Here is an 18,915-nt window from a genome sequence, read left to right on the forward strand (position 1 = left end):
TACCACTGTATACACTTCCAGAGTTAATGCTAAATACATTATGTCTGGTAAATGAGCCACCATAGCTCATTCTCATCCTGAAGCAAAGTTCTTAACCCGAGGTACTATTTCTGGGTTAGCGGAGTCTGTAACCTGAAGCCTCCGTAACCCGAGGCACTGTACATTGTGAGAGAACCCTTCGTTTTGCTCACTCCTGGATATAGCAGACAAAGGGACCTTCAGCACCCCTTGGCCTTTTTGGACAGCAAACAGACCAGAGGTAAGCAATATTGTGCCCTCTTCTCCCACCTAGGGGCCATGGCTGCTGGGCAGCTGTAGGTTCAAAGGATAGTTGCCGACTGTGGCCCTATGGCTTTGGCTCACCGGTAGTGATTTCCATTGAGAGTTCCGCAGCGTTGTGGCAACCCTGAACTATGCTCCGCGTCCACAGCGAGAGGTCCCTGCTGGTCTCTGTCCTGAAGAGATGGCTTTCGATTCCTTGCCGCGTACCCGTACGGGTAGCAAAGGACAAATCCATCCCGGCCTGGGGGGAGCCTTTCCCAGGTCCTGAATGTACCAACCTAAAGGGGAATGAACGAAACAAGAAGTTGGCGTTAGAGGGAGGGTTTCACAATAGTAGATTCCCTGTTTGGTATGCAGAAGGTCCCAGTTGCAGTATCTGCTATATAATTCAATTTCACTTTAACTGGAGGTTGCATCAAGCAGACGAGATCAGATCAAAGTATATTATTCAAGGTTTCCTTGCAAAAGCCGTGACACTTATCTAAAGGTGGCGAAACGATTAGATGAGAAGCAAGCATTTCCTGGAGCGCCATTGAACTTGGAAGTTGATAGTGACATCACCTTGCCCATAAAGGTCCATATAGTTAAAGCCATGGTTTTCCCAGTAGTGATGTATGGAAGTGAGAACTGGACCAAAAAGAAGGCTGATCGCCGAAGAATGGATGCTTTTGAATTATGGTGCTGGAGGAGACTCTTGAGAGTCCCATGGACTGCAAGAAGATCAAACCTATCCATTCTTAAGGAAATCAGCCCTGAGTGCTCACTGGAAGGACAGATCCCGAAGCTGAGACTCCAATACTTTGGCCGCCTCATGAGAAGAGAAGACTCCCTGGAAAAGACCCTGATGTTGGGAAAGATGGAGGGCAGAAGGAGAAGGGGACGACAGAGGACGAGATGGTTGGACAGTGTTCTCGAAGCTACAAACATGAGCCTGACCAAACTGCGGGAGGCAGTGGAAGACAGGAGTGCCTGGTGTGCTCTGGTCCATGGGGTCACGAAGAGTCGGACACGACTAAACAACAACAACAAGTGACAGGACTGTTAGGAAAGGTGCTGGTCTGAACTTCTGAGGCGTGATTTAATCTTGTTTATCTTTGTCAACATGGAATGGGTACATCGACTTTCTTCCTGAATAATATGCTAACTAATCCAAAGAGTTTGCTAATTGTTCTGCAATCTGACTGACTGCGTCATCACAAACTCACGTCGGTAATTTTAATAAGTAAACTTAAAAGCGTGACTCCAGACCACAGGGCTCTCAGGCACTGTTTCCACCATAGCACCCTTTGAACAGACAGGTTTCATCTGTACCAACTGAGGTCTCTAACTAATTGCCTCCATTTAGTAAGGAAGCCTCCCACGCGGGGCTGCAAGTCACAAAGTCTGAGGGTTTCTACAGGGTAAGAGACACAGCCATACACACCTTTGAGGACAGAAGATGGCCCAGAATGTTCTGTTGCTCAACTGCGGTTCTGTGGTAGGCAAGGGTTCCCTCAAATGCCATAGCCCTTCTGTTACAGAGGATATGTGTGCGGGCCTAGCCAGGTCACAACAAAAATCCAAAGGGAGGTCTACCATGAAAGTGTGATTTCTTTCCTTTTCTTACACCTCTTTACAGCATTTGCAGCTGTCTATACTCAAAGGGAAACTGGGAGCCGCAAACCTTTGCCACATCTTGGTTCAAATTTGATAGGCTCACGGCGGAAACTGCTCTGAGGAAACAGCTTGGCCTCTCAGCCACCTGGCTGGCCATCCTCAATGCATGCCTCATACCTCCTGTTCCTTTTCTTGAAACCTTCCAAGGAAAGGGAGCCCGCAACCTCTCCCTGGGTCAGAATTCATTTGCAAATCTGACACTATTGGGCTTCAGCTCTGCAGAAAGAGAGAGAGGCCAGCTCATTACAGAAAGTAATTGCAATAATTGTCCCTTGAGCTCTTTGAGCAGAAGTATGTAAGACGGGTCTGACCAAAGGCTTTTCTAAGTCTGGCATCATCCTGTTCTCCGCAGATACTCTTGCTTCATCAACACTGCAGCAGAAGCAGGGCAGCAGGTACCAGCCTGATGTGTGTTCACATAAAACACTAGTTTAATACACTGGTTCTCAAACTTATTTCTCTGAGCCACACTTTCAGAATAAAAATGTTCTCGTGGCACACCAAATTGGTCACCACTACTGAGTCGTACGTCTGATTCACACTCCGGATACTCCGTTTTGGCCCTATTTGATCCTTTATTCTGTATTCTTCATCCTGATTTTTTATATATATGGACTCTTTTTGATTGCCATTGAGACTTGTATAAAACAATTGTTGTGCACTGGTATTTCATGTACCTTTGTACCATATCACTGTATATTTGAAACTATATTATTTCTGTACTTAAACGTTGTATCGAAACTTACCATTACTTTAAAACCATCGTACTTACATGTTATATTTAAATTTACTACTAGCTTCAAACTGTTATTCTTAGCAGAATATACACGTTTTTCATTTCAACTCTTGAGTAGGAATTATTCCTCAAATTGAAAGTTGTGACCAGAGTTCTTGGTATATCTGTTTTAGTGCATTTCCAACAAGAACTCCAATTTCTTTAGTGCTTGATTTATAACACAGAATCCTAGAATCCAGCTCATTTTAACATACTTTATCACGTGCTGATGTTAGAAGAAGAAGATAAAAGGAAGGAAAAGATCAGCAGGAGAAAAGACAGCCAAAGAATCATTTGGACTCATGTTTCTTTAGTGGTCCAAGTGAGCCAATTCAATTAAAAGCAGTTGATGTTGCATTCAGAAGATAAGGGGGGAAAGCCACAAGGCATTTTTGCACATGGGTTTAGTAGCATGAGAGAAACCCAAAACACTTGTTACTCATGTAGCAGTGCTTTTTTTGGGTTTGTTTTTTAACCCTTCAACAAGCAGGGCCATTCAGAAGTTGATGAACAATTGATATACTGCAGGGAACTGTATGAGCTCAGAGCTTTCAGCTCTCTGTGAGAGAGTTCACCTGAAGATTAGCCAGATGGAGAGGCTTTGCCAGGTAAAAGGTCCATCTCAACAGTGTCCTGGGTGTGTGCATTCAAGGACCGGCACTTCCCAGCAGAGGGCACAGGAGAGCTAAAAATCCAAAACAAACGGAGCTTTTTCCAGCATGTTGAGTATCATAGATTTGTAGAGTTGCAGGAATATGGGGATCAAGAAGAAACATTTATTATTATTATTAATTATTATTATTATTATTATTATTATTATTATTATTATTATTATATATTTACTTATACAGTGGTACCTCGGGTTAAGTACTTAATTCGTTCTGGAGGTCCGTTCTTAACCTCAAACTGTTCTTAACCTGAGGTACCACTTTAGCTAAGGGGGCCTCCTGCTCCTGTTGCGCACGATTTCTGTTCTCATCCTGAAGCAAAGTTCTTAACCCGAGGTACTATTTCTGGGTTAGCGGAGTCTGTAACCTGAAGCGTCTGTAACCCAAGGTACCACTGTACCCCCCCTTTCCCCCCTGATGGGACTCAAGGAGATGTAGACCCATGGCTCATGCTTAAAGCTTGATAAGGATGGAATAAGTCCATTTCCTGCCCATGTCCTCTCTGCATGTGTCTCTCACCCCACCCCATCCACATTTCTGCATTAACCTGAGCACATTTTAAACCCACAACTAAATCTGCATCGGAATATTGTCACTCAAGACACTGCATTCCTGAAAGTATTCTCTCTTGCAACACACATTTGAAATGCATTTTGGTTCCCTTTTTTTAAAAAAAGCTGAGAATGCTGTCAAAACAACCAGAGTGTTAGGAATCACTGATCTGCTTGTTTATATAGCAGCCAGTCCACGGACCACCAATTGGGAACCGCTAATGGATCTAAGGGATAACCGAGTTTCAATTCATACACTAGTCTGGGATCAGATCAGCCCACGCTGGAATTGGCAAGGAGTCCTCAATTCCTCAAGTACTGCAACTTGCAGAGGATTCACATCGTGATGGTGAAACTCGCTTGCTATTCTTTTTCAAGCTTACCTGCAGCCTGGATCGTCCAGCTAGATTTGAGGTACAGACTGGTGTTTAGAAATGCAAATAGCTTCAGGGTAGGGGAAAGGCAAGGGATGCAGGTGGCGCTGTGGGTTAAACCACAGAGCCTAGGACTTGCCGATCAGGAGGTCGGTGGTTCGAATCCCCGCAAAGGGGTGAGCTCCCGTTGCTTGGTCCCTGCTCCTGCCAACCTAGCAGTTTGAAAGCACATCAAAGTGCAAGTACATAAATAGGTACCACTCCAGGGGGAAGGTAAATGGCGTTTCCGTGCGCTGCTCTATGTGACTCATAGAATCACAGAACTGTAGAAATGGAAGGGGTGCCAAGGGTCATCTAGTCCAGGGGTCTGCAACCTTTAAGACAAAAAGAGCCACTTGGACCCGTTTTCGAAGGAAAAAAATCTGGGAGCCACAAAACTCGTCACTATAAAAATAACTTTTTTGTCACTTTTTTATTATTTCTTTGTTTCACCCCTCAGAATTACTCCTCCTCATAGAAATAAACGTTAAATTAACAAGTTATCTTTTTGTGTGTGTGTGTGTTCTTCACTCCCCTTCAAAACACAAAACAATAACGCACGCACCGCTCCCATGCGACGTCACAGCCAGTACAGCGCCCGCCACAGTGGGGAGTGTCGGGGCGCACAATGCGCCTCCTCCCCTCACTAGTATCCACCCCGGAGCCGTGGCAAAGGTGTAAAAGAGCCACATGCGACTCCGGAGCCGCGGGTTGCAGACCCCTGATCTAGTCCAACCCCCGCAAGGCAGGAATTGCAACGAAAGCATCCATGGCGGATGGCCACCCATCCTCTGCTAAAATGCCTCCAGCAAGGCGGCTTGCTGTGCTCCTAAGCACTTCCATTTTTGTGTGTTGGTGCACCGTCGCTCTGACACAAACAGCTGCACGCTTGTGGCAATTTAGTTGTCATTCCCTGAGTGGCTGTCCTAAGATAACCCTCCTGCCAGTACAAAGAAGGGATTGGGTGTTCTAGACACCCTTACAAACTCGCTCGGGGTCACTGAGAGGCTACAGAGTCCCTCACGCCACTGCTAGCAGGAACATGCCGACTCGCCAGCCTTGTAACATGAGAACCTTCGTGTCTTGTCCTGTTTCCTCGCAGTGCAGGAATCCCACACTTATTTGGGTGGGTTAAGTCTTCTGCAAGCCGGGCCAACTCTTGCCTCCACATTTGTCTCCATTTGCTGTCCTCCGATACGTGAGAAATGTTTCGCCTAGCGACAGCTTGGCAGTTGTCACTACATGTGGCCGGCTCGAAGCTAGACGCATGAGAGCCACCAAGTGCTCAGACAAAGAGTACCTTTGGTCGTACACAGTGTTTTAACTGGATTGTGTTCAGAGCCTCACGGCTTCAGCCAGGAAATGGTCCATGCATTTGGTGAACTGGGCAGTGTGAGAAACTGAGATATCAAAGCTAGGCGCTAAATGGCACTTTAAACCTAAGTTATGGGCGCCGCAACGGAATGTCTAGGCACGCTTTTTATGATAAGAATACAAAGCTGAAAATGAATGAACTGCAGATTGGCGGACAAAATTAATGAACTACGCAGAATTGGATAAAATGACAGGAGGGACTTGAAACCCGCGGGACCAAAGGTTTGCAGAAGATTATAAGAAATATACAAACTATTTGAAGAGCAACTGTAATAAATAAGTTGTGCTAGTAGGACTACAAGAAATTTTGTAAGGAGAAATATATGAAATATTGCAAAGAAGAGAAAGAAGAGAGACATTAGTTATGATATTTAAATGTAATAGTGAAAGTAAGAAATGTAAATTAAGTGAAAAGATTGGAAAATTTTCAGGTGTGATTGATGGAAGTCAAAAAAATTGTGTAAGATATAAAAGTATGTTTAATAATTGTTGTAAATGATATGTTAAAACACACACACACATATGAAAATGAATGAACTGCAGCTAAAATCTTCATTTTTCACATGGTCTAGTCCTCATCTGAAGACTGCAAAAAAACAAGGCTACGCTTCCCCTGCCCATCCCCTAATATTCTTATGAGGGTCTCTTCTCCAGCCTTAAGAGAGCGGCTGGAAGTGGATAGGCAGAAAAAGGTCCTCCTTTTGTTCCAGCAGTGGCAGTTTTAATCTGAAATCTTAGGTGCAGGACCGCGCCCAGAGCTCAGAAACTGCTCACATGAGTGAAGTTCCCTGTCGCAAAACGTGCCTAGAACAATGGGAGTTTCGAATGCTGAAACAGGATGGTGTTCAACTAACATGTTCCACTAGTGCAAGGATTGCTACTTGTGCAATGCAATTCTACACACAACATGCATGCCCCAAATCTGCTCTGGAGGGTTAGGAAAATCCCCAGAACAGATTTAGAGTGAATACAGTTGGGGGGGGGGGAGAGAGAGTTTGATTGCGCAAGTAGAAATCCTCACACTGGCCGAACGCATTACTCTGCACCAGATTGGATATAATGGAAAACATCTGCGATGATCTTTATCAGTAAACTGGTATCAAGCTAGGAAAGAGCTTCTTCATGCTTTATGCCAGATGTGGTTTGGGCTTGGGCTCCCGGAAACATTTGGGGTGCAACGTGGACTGAGAAGTGGGCCAAGAACCAAGAAGCCTTATGAGGAACAGTTGAAGGAGCTGAGTATGTTTAGCCTGGAAAAGAGGAGAGTAAGAGGAGATGGGATTTTGTTGTTGTCGTTTAGTCATGTCTGACTCTTCGTGACCCCATGGACCAGAGCACACCAGGCACTCCTGTCTTCCACTGCCTCCCGCAGTTTGGTCAAACTCATGCTGGTAGCTTCGAGAACACTATCCAACCATCTCGTCCTCTGTCGTCCCCTTCTCCTTGTGCCCTCCATCTTTCCCAACACCAGGGTCTTTTCCAGGGAGTCTTCTCTTCTCCTGAGGTGGCCAAAGTATTGGAGCCTCAGCTTCACGATCTGTCCTTCCAGTGAGCATTCAGGGCTGATTTCTTTAAGAATGGATAGGTTTGATCTTCTTGCAGTCCATGGGACTCTCAAGATGGGATAGCCACCTTCAAATATCTTAAGGGCTGTTACATGGAAGAGGGAACAAGCTTGTTTTCTCCTTCTCTGGAGCGTAGTACCCAAACCAATGGCTTCAATTTATAGGAAAGCAGATTCTGACTAAACATCAGGAAAAAATTTCTGATAGTAAGAGACCGTTTGACAGTGGAATGGTCTCCCTCAGGAGGTTGTGAACTCTCCTTCCTTGGAGGTTTTTAAGCAGAGGCTGGATGGCCATATGTTATGGATGCTTTAGCTGAGATCCCTGCATTGCAGGGGGTTGAACTAGATGTCCCTTGCGGTCCCTTCCAACTCTACAATTCTATGATTCTAACCAGCAACTGGCTGAAGTTCCCACTTGGATTTTTCTGCACGTTTTAATTCATTTGCGCTTCACGTGTCTAATGTGGCAAGCATCCCAGTGTAACCCCCCAGCAGCCTGGAAAAAAATGAAGTGGCCTTGCACAAGTCATTATTTTTAACTTACTAGCTGGCCTGTTGATAGGAGTTGCAGCCCAAAACTTCTAGGGTACCAGGTTGAGGAAGTCTGCTTTAGAGTGTGCCCATAAGCCAAAAGCCAGCTCTTTGTGATGTTCCCTTTGTCCCACCTTATCCATCTACTTGTTCTTGCTTCCTGACACTCTATGGTAACCAGCTGTTCCTCTGTTATCTCCTATCCCAATGGGAAAATGTCTTCCTTATTGCAGGCTTGCATCTCTGGTGGAAACAGCTGGCAGCAGAAAGAAGCAAGGGTGATACAACACCAGGAATGTTTCTGGAGGGCTTGGCAATATCCAGGACTGATCTGCCTCTTTGGTGGCAGCAGTATTAATTCCAGAAATCAAGCAGGAATAATAAATTATAATGCTCCCAAGCAGAACTAAACGTTACAGAATCAAAGAGCAAAATTCCGCTTCCAAAAGCGAGGCACACATGGAGTACCAGCCAAAGAAAACAAATCTTACAGGCTTATAAAATCATTTAGTGCACAGAGAAACGGTGACTGGGGAGAGTTCTGCTTCTCCTTCTTTTCCAATAGTGGAATTGTGAGCTACGAAAACCGTTTTGACACAAGGCAAAATTCTCTGCATTGACAAGGGACACACAGGGTCAGCCTCTGCAGAAGGATACAAAGGCATGCCCTGCAATGATGTCACACAGGTGATAGGCATCACTCCATGCAACAGGGAACACTGCCTTTCCAGGGTACCTGGCCATGTAGAGCACTGGGCATACACACAGATCTGCATTTGAAGACATGCACAAAGGGAGGCAGAGCCTGCTGCTTGCCGCCATATATGCATTCATGGTGAGGCAAGGAAGGAAGGGCTACCCCTATATTATCCATATAACCAGTTATCAATAATCAATATATTCAATATATATTCATATATGCTTACACGAATCAAGGATTACAGTACTTATAATCCAATTGAATCAAAAAGGGAAGCTGTGCCTTAGCTAAATGCAAACTGCTTGAAACAGCAAAGTTAGGAACCGACCTTTCCCCTAAAAACATCTGTGTACCCCGGACAAAGACATGAATCAGAGATTCTGGTACAAATTCCCCATCAGAAACAGGCTAAATTAATCCACAGAACAGGAAGAGCAAAACCACAAAATGTCCAAACTCCCTGTCCTGTCATAACTAGGGGAAAGGTTAGACTGAGCGTCACTGGGAGCATTGGAAAGCGGAACTGGAACCCTGTGCTTGACCAGTGCTATACCAGTAGCTAGGAGCGTGACAACTGCTTGCTGATTGGCTGATATTTTTGCTGACCAAGTTATGAGTCCTTCATGATTGTCTTATGATCTATGATTTGCTGTGATTTGCTCAGGTATAAAGACCCCTGTATTTCTGTCAATCGGGGTCCCAGTTCTTTGGAAGAGATTCCAACTGGGTCCTTATTGCCTGGCAATAAACTTCACCTTCTTATTCTCCATTGCTGTGTCTGTCTGATCCATATACTTGCAACAATGGTTCACAGAAGGCCTTTGCTCCACCCCCACCCCCAGATACAAATTAAGCACCACCTCCCAACTCCTTGAAAGATCCCATCAAGGTTGTCTCTGAACAAATTTACACATCACTTGGGAAGACAGGCGAACTAATGCCAGCGTACTGGAAAAAGCAAAGATCACCAGTTTTCTTCAACATCAGATTCGTTGGACCGGTCATGTTGTGCGGATGCCTGATGATAGTCTTCCAAAGCAACTATTCCGAACTTAAAAATGAAAAACGTAATGCTGGTGGCCAACAAAAGAAATTTAAAGACTCTCTGAAGATGAATCTAAAAAAGTGTAAACACTGACAACTGGGAAACACTGGCCTGCGAGCGCTCCAATTGGTGAACAGCCTTTAACAAAGGTGTCATGAGCTTTGAAGGCACTCAAACTCAGGATGAAAGGGAGAAACGTGCTAAGAGGAAGGCACACTTGGAAAACCCTCACCGTGATCAACTCCCGCCTGGAAACCTATATCCCCACTGTGGAAGGACTTGTGGATCCAGAATTGGCCTCCACAGTCACTTACAGACTCACTGTTAAAACCGTGTTTATGGAAGGCAATCTTACTTGGCTATGAGTGATCGCCAAAGAAGAAGAAGACCAATTAAGAATACTTGAAGAGGGTTTCGCTTTGACAAATGATTCTCGTTAACCTTAGAACAGAATTCCGAACCCTTCCTAAGAAAGGAAGCGATGTTCTATCTCTACAGAAGTACGCCTCCAGATACCAATCGCTGGGAATCACAGGTGGGCTTGTTGTGCTGATGTCCTGCTTGTGGGCTTCCCAAATGTATCTGGTTGGCCAAGGTGAGAACAGGTACTGCACTAGATGGACCACTGGCCTGATGCAGAAAGCTCTTCTTATGTCCTTACATTGCTGCCTCATCAAAACCCATCTGCCTTGTAGAACGGGTCACCAACAAAGTGCCCTTCACATGTTGCTGGACTACAATTTCCATCACCCCTGACCATCGGCCCTGGGAGCTATTGTTGTTGGCATCTGTCTGTCTCAAGAGACAATTGAGTGAGCCTCTAGGAGTGAAGTCAAACTGCTGTGCCAGAAGTAACCTCCCCGGGGCGCAAGCCTGGGCAGTGAGTATGGAGGTTGGGGGCTGGCCATCTGACCTTCCACCTCTCAGCCTTGCTCATGTAGTCCAAAGCAGTGTTAAAAACTCAGGTATATAAGCCAGGCGTTTATGTCCTCTGTGACATCAAACATGCCAAACGAGGGTCTGGCTTGCCCTCTGTGATGCCAGAGCTTATCAATCACTAGCTATCTGACTTTTAGAAGACATCTGAGGGCAGCCCTGTTTAGGGAAGTTTTTAATGTCTGATGTTTTATTGTATTTTTTATATTTTGTTGGGAAACCCAGCCAGATGGCAGGGTATAAATAAATGGTGATAGTGAGCGGCCTGTGAACATGACAAAACATCAACAAAGGTACCTGGTGGCCAGCAGAGGGTATGAATGAAGAGGACCGAACCAAGCCTCTTTGATCCGTGGCATGCTCTCGTACATCAAGAGATCCTTCTCAGTCAGTACAACAAGCACAGCTTTCCAATGCCTCTCGTTCTCTCCCAGCACCTGGGGAGGAAAAGAAGAAATGGAGCCTGTGAAATGATGGCAAGGAAAGAAGTCAAGATTGCAGTTGCTAGCTAGTCTGAAGTGGGGGGGGGGGTGACAAGAGGCACATGCTGCCAGCAAGGCAATGAGTTCATTGATTTAATCACTTCTCTAGTAGTGGTCATTTAAGCCACTTCCATGTTGAGGAGGAGGTGGGGTTGCGGGCTTCACGGCCCCTCCACGGTGGGTGAAGGGCAGCCCCGCACGATTGGGGGGATTCCCAGCCGTGTCACCCCCTAGCTGGCCAATCGGCTGGTTCGGGGGCGTGGCCTGCCCTATAAAGGCAGGACGCGCCGGGGATCTCCCTCTTTGCCGCCCGCCAGCTGTTCCTGTTTTCCCACCCCATAAGGTTTTCGTTCTTTGACCTTGCTATGGACCTCGGTTGGTCACCGTTGAGGGGCCTGATAGGAATTTTTCCACTTGGCAAATTTGCACCAGCCACTTGGCTTTCGCCTACCTCATAGCAAATCGCCACAACTTTCTGGGTATTGACAGTTAGCCATTGGTATTGTTCTGTAGATGGAAGAGGGGAGGTAGCGCCATCACCTGCCCCACATATTGAAGGGTGGTCTGTTAAATGATTCTGGGGGGCATGGCCCTGTCTGAAGCCTAGGGAGGTTAAGGCCTAAGTCATGCCCCCTATCGGTGACCCCAGGGGAGTTCCTAGTTGATGTGCATCAGCAGGACGCCCCCTAGTGGTGGTTAACCCTTCCCAGACTTCAAGCAGACGGGCTGGAGTCGGATATAGTCGGTTAGGACCAATGCCTAAGTCAATACCACTCATTGCCTGTAACCAATAAAGTTGTGGCCTGTTTTAGCCCATTAACCTTAATAATTGCGTCATGTGTCATTATTTTCACCTGGGGGGGGGGGTTTGGGAACTCGCTCCCCAAGAGCCCACTAATTTGCGTAAAATTGTCGTGTGCATAGCTGCAAATCCAGAACTGCTATAATTTCAATACAAGTGCATCTCAGAAAAATAGGGAAGACCTGTCGGCATATGCAGTCTGCAGTCTAGGTACAACAAGGGAAGCTACATTAGACTTGAGTCTAACCAGCACTGTCCAGCCTGAATGGCAGAAGGTCTCCAGTATTTCAGACAGAGAAGAACCCCAGCCTGATCTGCAAATGCAGGGATCTGCTGCTTGTTCTCTACCACAGAGTTCCGGCAACCCAACAGGTTTGCTATGGGCAGCTACAAGGCCTCTGCTCTCTTCTTGTGATCCTTTACCTTCAAACCAGACTTGGACCACACAGCCCTCCAAACAGAGGTTGCCTTCAAGCAGAGGACTATTCTCTGGGAGACCTTCAAATTAGAGGACTGTCCACTGACTGCTCTAAGAGTAATACATATCCCACCTTTAAGGAAAGTATCCCCCCCCCCCCGGGGCAAATCATTCAAAAAGTAGCTGTTTTTCTTTCTAAACTCCAGGTTTCTTGCGGGACACACATTTTGTTCTTAAATCAAGTGACTTACGCAATCTAGACTTTGCCAAATGGTTTAAAAGCATATTTTCAAACTGTGAAGCTAATCGATAATTAAATTAGAGTCCTGTTTTGGAAAGCCATTCTGTATTTTTCATTAATTGGAAAGGGCCACTCTAATTATAATTCCTTTTTATTAAACTAATTACACAGTATCAGCAGGCTGAAAATTTCACCAGGCATTCAGCCTGTGAGATTTAAGCAAAGGGTGTGTGGGCTTTGGGGAAGTCTCATGTTTCATAACGGCTAGTTTTCAGGATATAAAAATCCGTGTTTCACTAGATTTACAAACCAGCTATGAATAGAAACTTTAAAAAAAGAGAAATTTTGATTATTATTTTTTGTTTTGTTCTCCTGTTTGAAAGAAAATGGGTTGTTTTATTTTCAACAAATTTGCATTGATTTTTAAACGTATAGGAAAATAAAATATGTTTTCAAATAAATAATATAAAAGGAAAAACAAAGCCTAGGTTTAAAATAAAGTTGACATTCTGGACAAGCGCCTAATAAAAATCTTCATGAAGTGATCTCCTCAGGTGAGCACATCAGGTAAAGAATTGAACCAGTGCTTTAAACTTTATTTCCCCTTTTCCCTTTTCAGAGTATAGGGGCAGCAGAATTAAAGCTACTATGAGGAGGCATCTCTGCTTAAAGGCTGCCAGTAGAGACTTTCCATATTCCTGGAGTGAGTTTCTGACATTAGTAAAGGTAAAGGGACCCCTGACCATTAGGTCCAGCCGTGGCTGACTCTGGGGTTGTGGCGCTCATCTCGCTTTATTGGCCGAGGGAGCCGGCGTACAACTTCTGGGTCATGTGGCCAGCATGACTAAGCCACTTCTGGTGAACCAGAGCAGCTCACAGAAACGCTGTTTACTTTCCCGCCGGAGTGGTACCTATTTATCTACTTGCACTTTGACGTGCTTTCGAACTGCTAGGTTGGCAGGAGCAGGGACCGAGCAACGGGAGCTCACCCCATTGCGGGGATTCGAACCGCCGACCTTCTGATCAGCAAGTCCTAGGCTCTGTGGTTTAACCCATAGCGCCACCCGCATCGAGGCAACTAATCCCTTTGGATACTCTGCACAGTGTGGAAGTGGCCCCGTTTTGACAGATGTTAAAATACATATTAGGCTATGTATTTTTATTTCTTTTCTTGCTGGTTGATTAATGACAACGTCCACATTTTTATTTTAAGTAGATAATCTTGATTCAAGTGCAGGAGGCGATTATGAATACAAAAATAATGAAATTTGATTGGCCGAAGCAAAATAAACTGCAATGCAGAAACGCACGACATCTACAGTGTCCTGTCTCCCTCTGAGCTGCATTTCTGAACTCACTGAAACCAAGGCGATTTCCAGCGGTGGAGCTGATTAGAGCAGACAGCCGTAAGCACAGGATGTTGGTACATCCCACGCGGCAGGAAATTGGGCCGCACTATACCTCTGACCCCAGCCACAGACGAAGGAGGCAATACTGGGAGAATTATTTCAAGAGGGAAATGAAAAGAAGCGAACGGCTACATTTCCATTGCTAATCTCTTCCTGATCCCAATGCGCACTACAATGCAGGCTTGTGTCGCTATCAGATCTGGGCGTTTGCCAAGGCATACAAAATTCCCCGCAGGCCACAATAGGAACTGCTGGAAGTACCTAACGAAAACAAGAGGTGCGAGTTGAAGGTGGGGAAGGAGAGAGATTGTGCAGCCTGGGCTGTGGGTCCATTTGGGTGCTAGGAGTCTGAATGCTCAGGGAAGACAGCAGCAGATAAATGCATAATTGCAATGATTGATTGATTGATTGATAATAAGTAGTGGTCCAAATTTGTTTGTATCGCCAAGCTGAGCGCTCTTAAACCAGCTTCACTTAACCGCAGCGACATTGTCATGTACCAGGACCAGACTGTCTACAAAGAATCGTGACTTCATAAAAACACTATGTGATCCTTGATTGTCTAGGTTTCCATGATTGTCTAGGTTTACTCTAGAAAAGAGAAAGAAGCCAAAGCAGGGGGAGGTAGGTAATGATGAAATGGCAGCAAGTAGAGGAAACCAATGGCAGCAAGGAAGCAAAGTGAAGATTCACATTAAATTAGGCATAGGGTGGAATATGTAGGAGGAAAGTCTGCATTAGATGAAGTCTTGGGGTTAATTTGGACTCAAAACTGTCCATGGAGGCACAGGTTAATTCTGCGTCCAGAGTGGCTCCGTCTGGGACATCGCCTAAAACTCTACCTGCCTGTGCACTGTCTTGCCAGAGTGGCACATGCTCTGCTTATCTCCCGCTTGGACTACTGCAATGTGCTTTACGTGGGGTTACCTTTGAAGGTGACTCGGAAACTACAACTAATCCAGAATGCGGCAGCTGGACTGGTGACTGGGAGTGGCCGCCGAGGCCATGCAACGCCAGTCCTGAAAGACCTACATTGGCTCCCAGTTTGTTTCCGGGCACAATTCAAAGTGTTGGTGCTGACCTTTAAAGCCCTAAATGGCCTCAGCCCAGTATACCTGAAGGAGCATCTCCACCCTCGAACACTGTCCTGCAAGGGTCTTCTGCTGGTTCCCTCACTGTGAGAAGCGAAGTTACAGGGAACCAGGCAGAGGGCCTTCTCGGTAGTGGTGCCCTCCCTGTGGAACGCCCTCCCATCAGACGTCAAGGAAATAAACAACTATCTGACTTTTAGAAGACATCTGAAGGCAGCCCTGTTTCGGGAAGTTTCTAATGTTCAATGTTTTATCACATTTTTACTATTTTGCTAGGAGCCGCTCAGAGTGGCTGGGGCAACCCAGCCAGATGGGTGGGGTATAAATAATAAAATTGTTGTTGTCGTCGTCATCTAGGGCAGCATCTCATTGCACATAAAAAAATTTTTTGTTGTTGTATTTTTCTCCTGAGTTTTTAGGGGAGACCTCTCACAGCCAGGATCTCTCTCTGCTGCTTGGCTTATGAGAGATGACAAGATCACAACCCCAAAATCGGCATCTACGTTCCTACTGGGTTTAATCAATTATCTGAGACAAACCATTGCTTGCAAACTAAACGCTAGATACTCTCGACATTATAACTCAAGTCTACGTGAGGTAGCAGCAGGAGGATTTTTTATTTATTTTTAATCTTCTCCTACCTGACAGTTATGTGGAGTTTTAAATTAGATATGCACACCACAAACGGATGGAGTCCAATACAGCATTATTTCCTCCAGATTACTGAACGATGGAAGATTGCTAAGGCTGTCAATCTTTAAACCGAAATCCTATTAGGAAATTACATGCTATCTGCAATGGAGACTCTAAAGTTTAATGCTTTTAACTTGACTCTCCAGTTCTCTGGGTGTTTTCCGAATTTTTGCTACACAGTGCTGCAGTATTCCATGATCTGAAAAGCCGTGTTCCTCTGACACGCAGATCATGTTAGGAACACAGGAAACTGCCCTTGTTCGGAGTCAGACCATTGGACCACCTGTTTCAATGCTGTCTAATATGACTGGCTTAAGAATGCAAGCCGAGCTCAGCATCCAGTTCCCATAATGACCAACCAAGAAGCCAATGGCAAGCTCACAAGCAGAACAGAACTCTCCCACTACCAAGCGACTGGGATTCACAAAGCACTGCTGCCTGCAAAAGTGGACACAGAACACAGCCATCGGGGTTAGTAGCCATCGACAGCCTGCGGGGACTGATCACAGAATTGCAGAGTTGGAAAGGACCGTGAGGCTCATCTAATCCAACCCCATGCACTGCTGGAATCTTTTCCCCAATCTGGGGCTTGAACGCACAACTCTGAGATGAAGAGTTACCAATTGAGCTGTACTGCGGCAAGATCCACTGAGCGGCTTAGGATGCAGGCCATCTCTGCCTCAGCCAGCTGATTCCTGACTCAACCAACCCCAACCCCAGTCCAGCCACAGATATGCCAACGGATCTCGGCCCAGTATACCTGAAGGAGCGCCTACACCCCCATCGTCCAGCCCGGACACTGAGGTCTACTTCTGAGGACCTTCTGGCAGTTCCTCACTGCGAGAAGTGAGGTTACAGAGAACCAGGCAGAGGGCCTTCTCGGTAGTGGCACCCGCCGTGTGGAATACCCTCCCATCAGAAGTCAAGGAAATAAACAACAATCTGACTTTTAGAAGACATCTGAAGGCAGCCCTGTATAGGGAAGTTTTTAATGTTTGATGTTTTATTGTGTTTTTAATATTCTGTTGGGAGCCTCCCAGAGGGGTTGGGGAAACCCAGCCAGATGGGTGGGGTATAAATAACAAGTTGTTGTTGTCGTAATGTCCCATCCTGGCTTAGTCAAGGTTGATGCAAGCCCTAAAATGGGGCGTTCTGCGGATGGGACTTAGGCTGGCTATCTGAAGCCCATTCAGCTTGGACACTTGACCTAGTGTCAGGAGTGCGTGCAGGAGCCAGGCCCTGTGACCAATAGGACTCTGCAGGACTGGGGCCTTCCTAAGTTTGTTCTGAAGAGGCAAGGTGCGGCTGATTGGTAACTCACAGCACCTGGTGGCAAGAGCAGGGAAGGGATATAAGGTCAGCATTTTCCCTTCGGCTCTTTGCCACAGCAACACGCTCCCTGCCTTGGGCTTCCTGATCCTTGAACCTCGGCTTCTTGACTTCCTGCTTCTTGATCCTCGGACCCTTGACTTTTTGACTTCCAGCTCTCTGACCCTTGGACTCTTGGCTTCCTGACTCCTGGGCTTCTGGACCCCCATTCCTGCTCCCACCCCGCCATCTTGCCTCCAGCATCTATAAACATATGGCCAGCATCCATAACATATGGCCAGCATCCATAACATATGGCCAGCCGACCTCCACTTAAACGCTTCCAACGAAGGAGAGGCTTGTTGGCCAGTCTGTGACAGAGGAGCAAACCTCACTGTTTAACGGGGATTAGAATCCGGTGTTTGTTTACATTGGCTTGCTTTACACTAGCTTCTTGTGCATAGGATTACTCCCTCTGCCTAACCTGTCAATCCTCTTTTAAACCACTCAAAGGCAGCAGGTCTTTGGTGTTTGGGGCAGCCATCTCTCTCAGCTCCACCTTGAGACGGCAAGGTTGAAACTAGGAACTTCTGCGTGTAACTCATCTGCCGTAATCTCCCAACTTCTTTTTCACTCTGCCTATAATAACAATGAGGATAATAAAACTTGTCCCTAAAGTTTTACCCGTTGATTAATCAGCCCATTAAACCAAGCAGTCCTCATCTGTGCAATTGTAAGGTTAAATACATATATACACACTTTAAAAATAAAACTGCTGGTATTGGCAGATGTTCTCCTTTTCCTTTCCTTGCTCTGAAATCTCTGAGTCAGATCTCTCTTTTTCCTTTTGGAGCCAACTCGCTGGTCACGAATCGTTTGAGGTAACAGGTGCATAACCGTTATCAGGCAGCATTTGGTTCCCATTTTAAATATGTGGGGGACTTTCCCATTCCTCTGGATATGTTCCCAAACCACATCCCAGAGCTGCTGGTTATCCCTAGTAAAACATGCAGGCAGCTGTGAAAAGCGCTTTTGAACCATGTAAGGAGTAACTCAGGCTGGATGTTCCTTTAGGCTATTGGGAAAGTCTGAGGGTAACCAAATGCAAAACAGCTGGGGGTGCGAAGAATAACTGTAGAAACCCCCTTCCCCTGAAGATAAGCTTGCGATAAGAATGGCCAGATTTGTCTGAAAAAAATCAAAGCATGTTCTTCTGGATAAAATGGGTCCAAACTTTGGTCTCAGCTGGAAGCAAATAAGGATCCCAGACTTATCCACAAACCATTTAAGGCCTGTGCTTAGATCTATAGTCGTACCTTGGAAGTTGAGCAGAATCTGTTCCTGAAGTCCGTTCGACTTCCAAAAAGTCCGAAACCAAATTGTAGCTTCTGATTGGCTGCAGGAAGCTCCTGCAGCCAATCAGAAGCCGCAGAAGCCCTGTCAGATTTCCAGGTTCCAAAGAACATTTGCAAACTGGAACAATCACTTCCAGGTTTGCCGGCGTTCAGGAGCCAAAATGTCCAAGTTCCAGGGCATTTGACAACCAAAGTACGGAAGTATTTTATTTATTTATTTTTAAAAATATGAACTGCAATCTCCAAACAGTATAGAACCATAGAAGAGACATGACTAAAATATACAAGCCAATTAAAAAAAAGTTTGCAACCATAATTAAAAATAAAGATAATTAAATAGTCTAAGACCAGTTTTTCCTGTTGAGGTCAGTGGGGCTTAGAGCCAACCATACTTCACTGAACTACGAAATCTACCAATAGCCTCTCTAGGCACATATCTGTTGATATTTAATCTCAATAAATCTTCAGCCTTGGTTCATGTTCCACCTTCCCCTGGTATGTGTTAAGTCCCCCTTCTGAAAATGGCCAAGTTTGTACACCACAGTAAACCATAGCTAACACTGTACCATGAGCAGCTTTGACTCCTTGTTGCTCACACTGGGAGGTAATAAACCATAA

At 45.6% G+C, this 18,915-nt stretch overlaps 1 protein-coding gene and 1 long non-coding RNA gene across 2 annotated transcripts in view; both read right to left on the reverse strand.

Moving 5' to 3' along the window:
* LOC309539699 overlaps positions 1-18,915 on the reverse strand; it is a 357,400-nt gene that overhangs the window by 181,087 nt on the left and 157,398 nt on the right. The gene's annotated exons all lie outside the window — the stretch shown is intronic.
* The window catches only part of SNTB1 (syntrophin beta 1), a 108,374-nt gene that overhangs the window by 6,962 nt on the left and 82,497 nt on the right, over positions 1-18,915 (reverse strand). Inside the window, exons 4-5 of the mRNA XM_082235698.1 lie at positions 10,796-10,935; positions 364-560 (exon numbers count right to left, since the gene is read on the reverse strand). Coding sequence (XP_082091824.1) covers positions 364-560; positions 10,796-10,935 — 337 coding nt within the window. The remainder of the gene's footprint in view (positions 1-363; positions 561-10,795; positions 10,936-18,915) is intronic.

Source organism: Podarcis vaucheri (assembly GCF_965113315.1).
Source record: "Podarcis vaucheri genome assembly, chromosome: 8".
Taxonomy (NCBI): Eukaryota; Metazoa; Chordata; class Lepidosauria; order Squamata; family Lacertidae; genus Podarcis; species Podarcis vaucheri.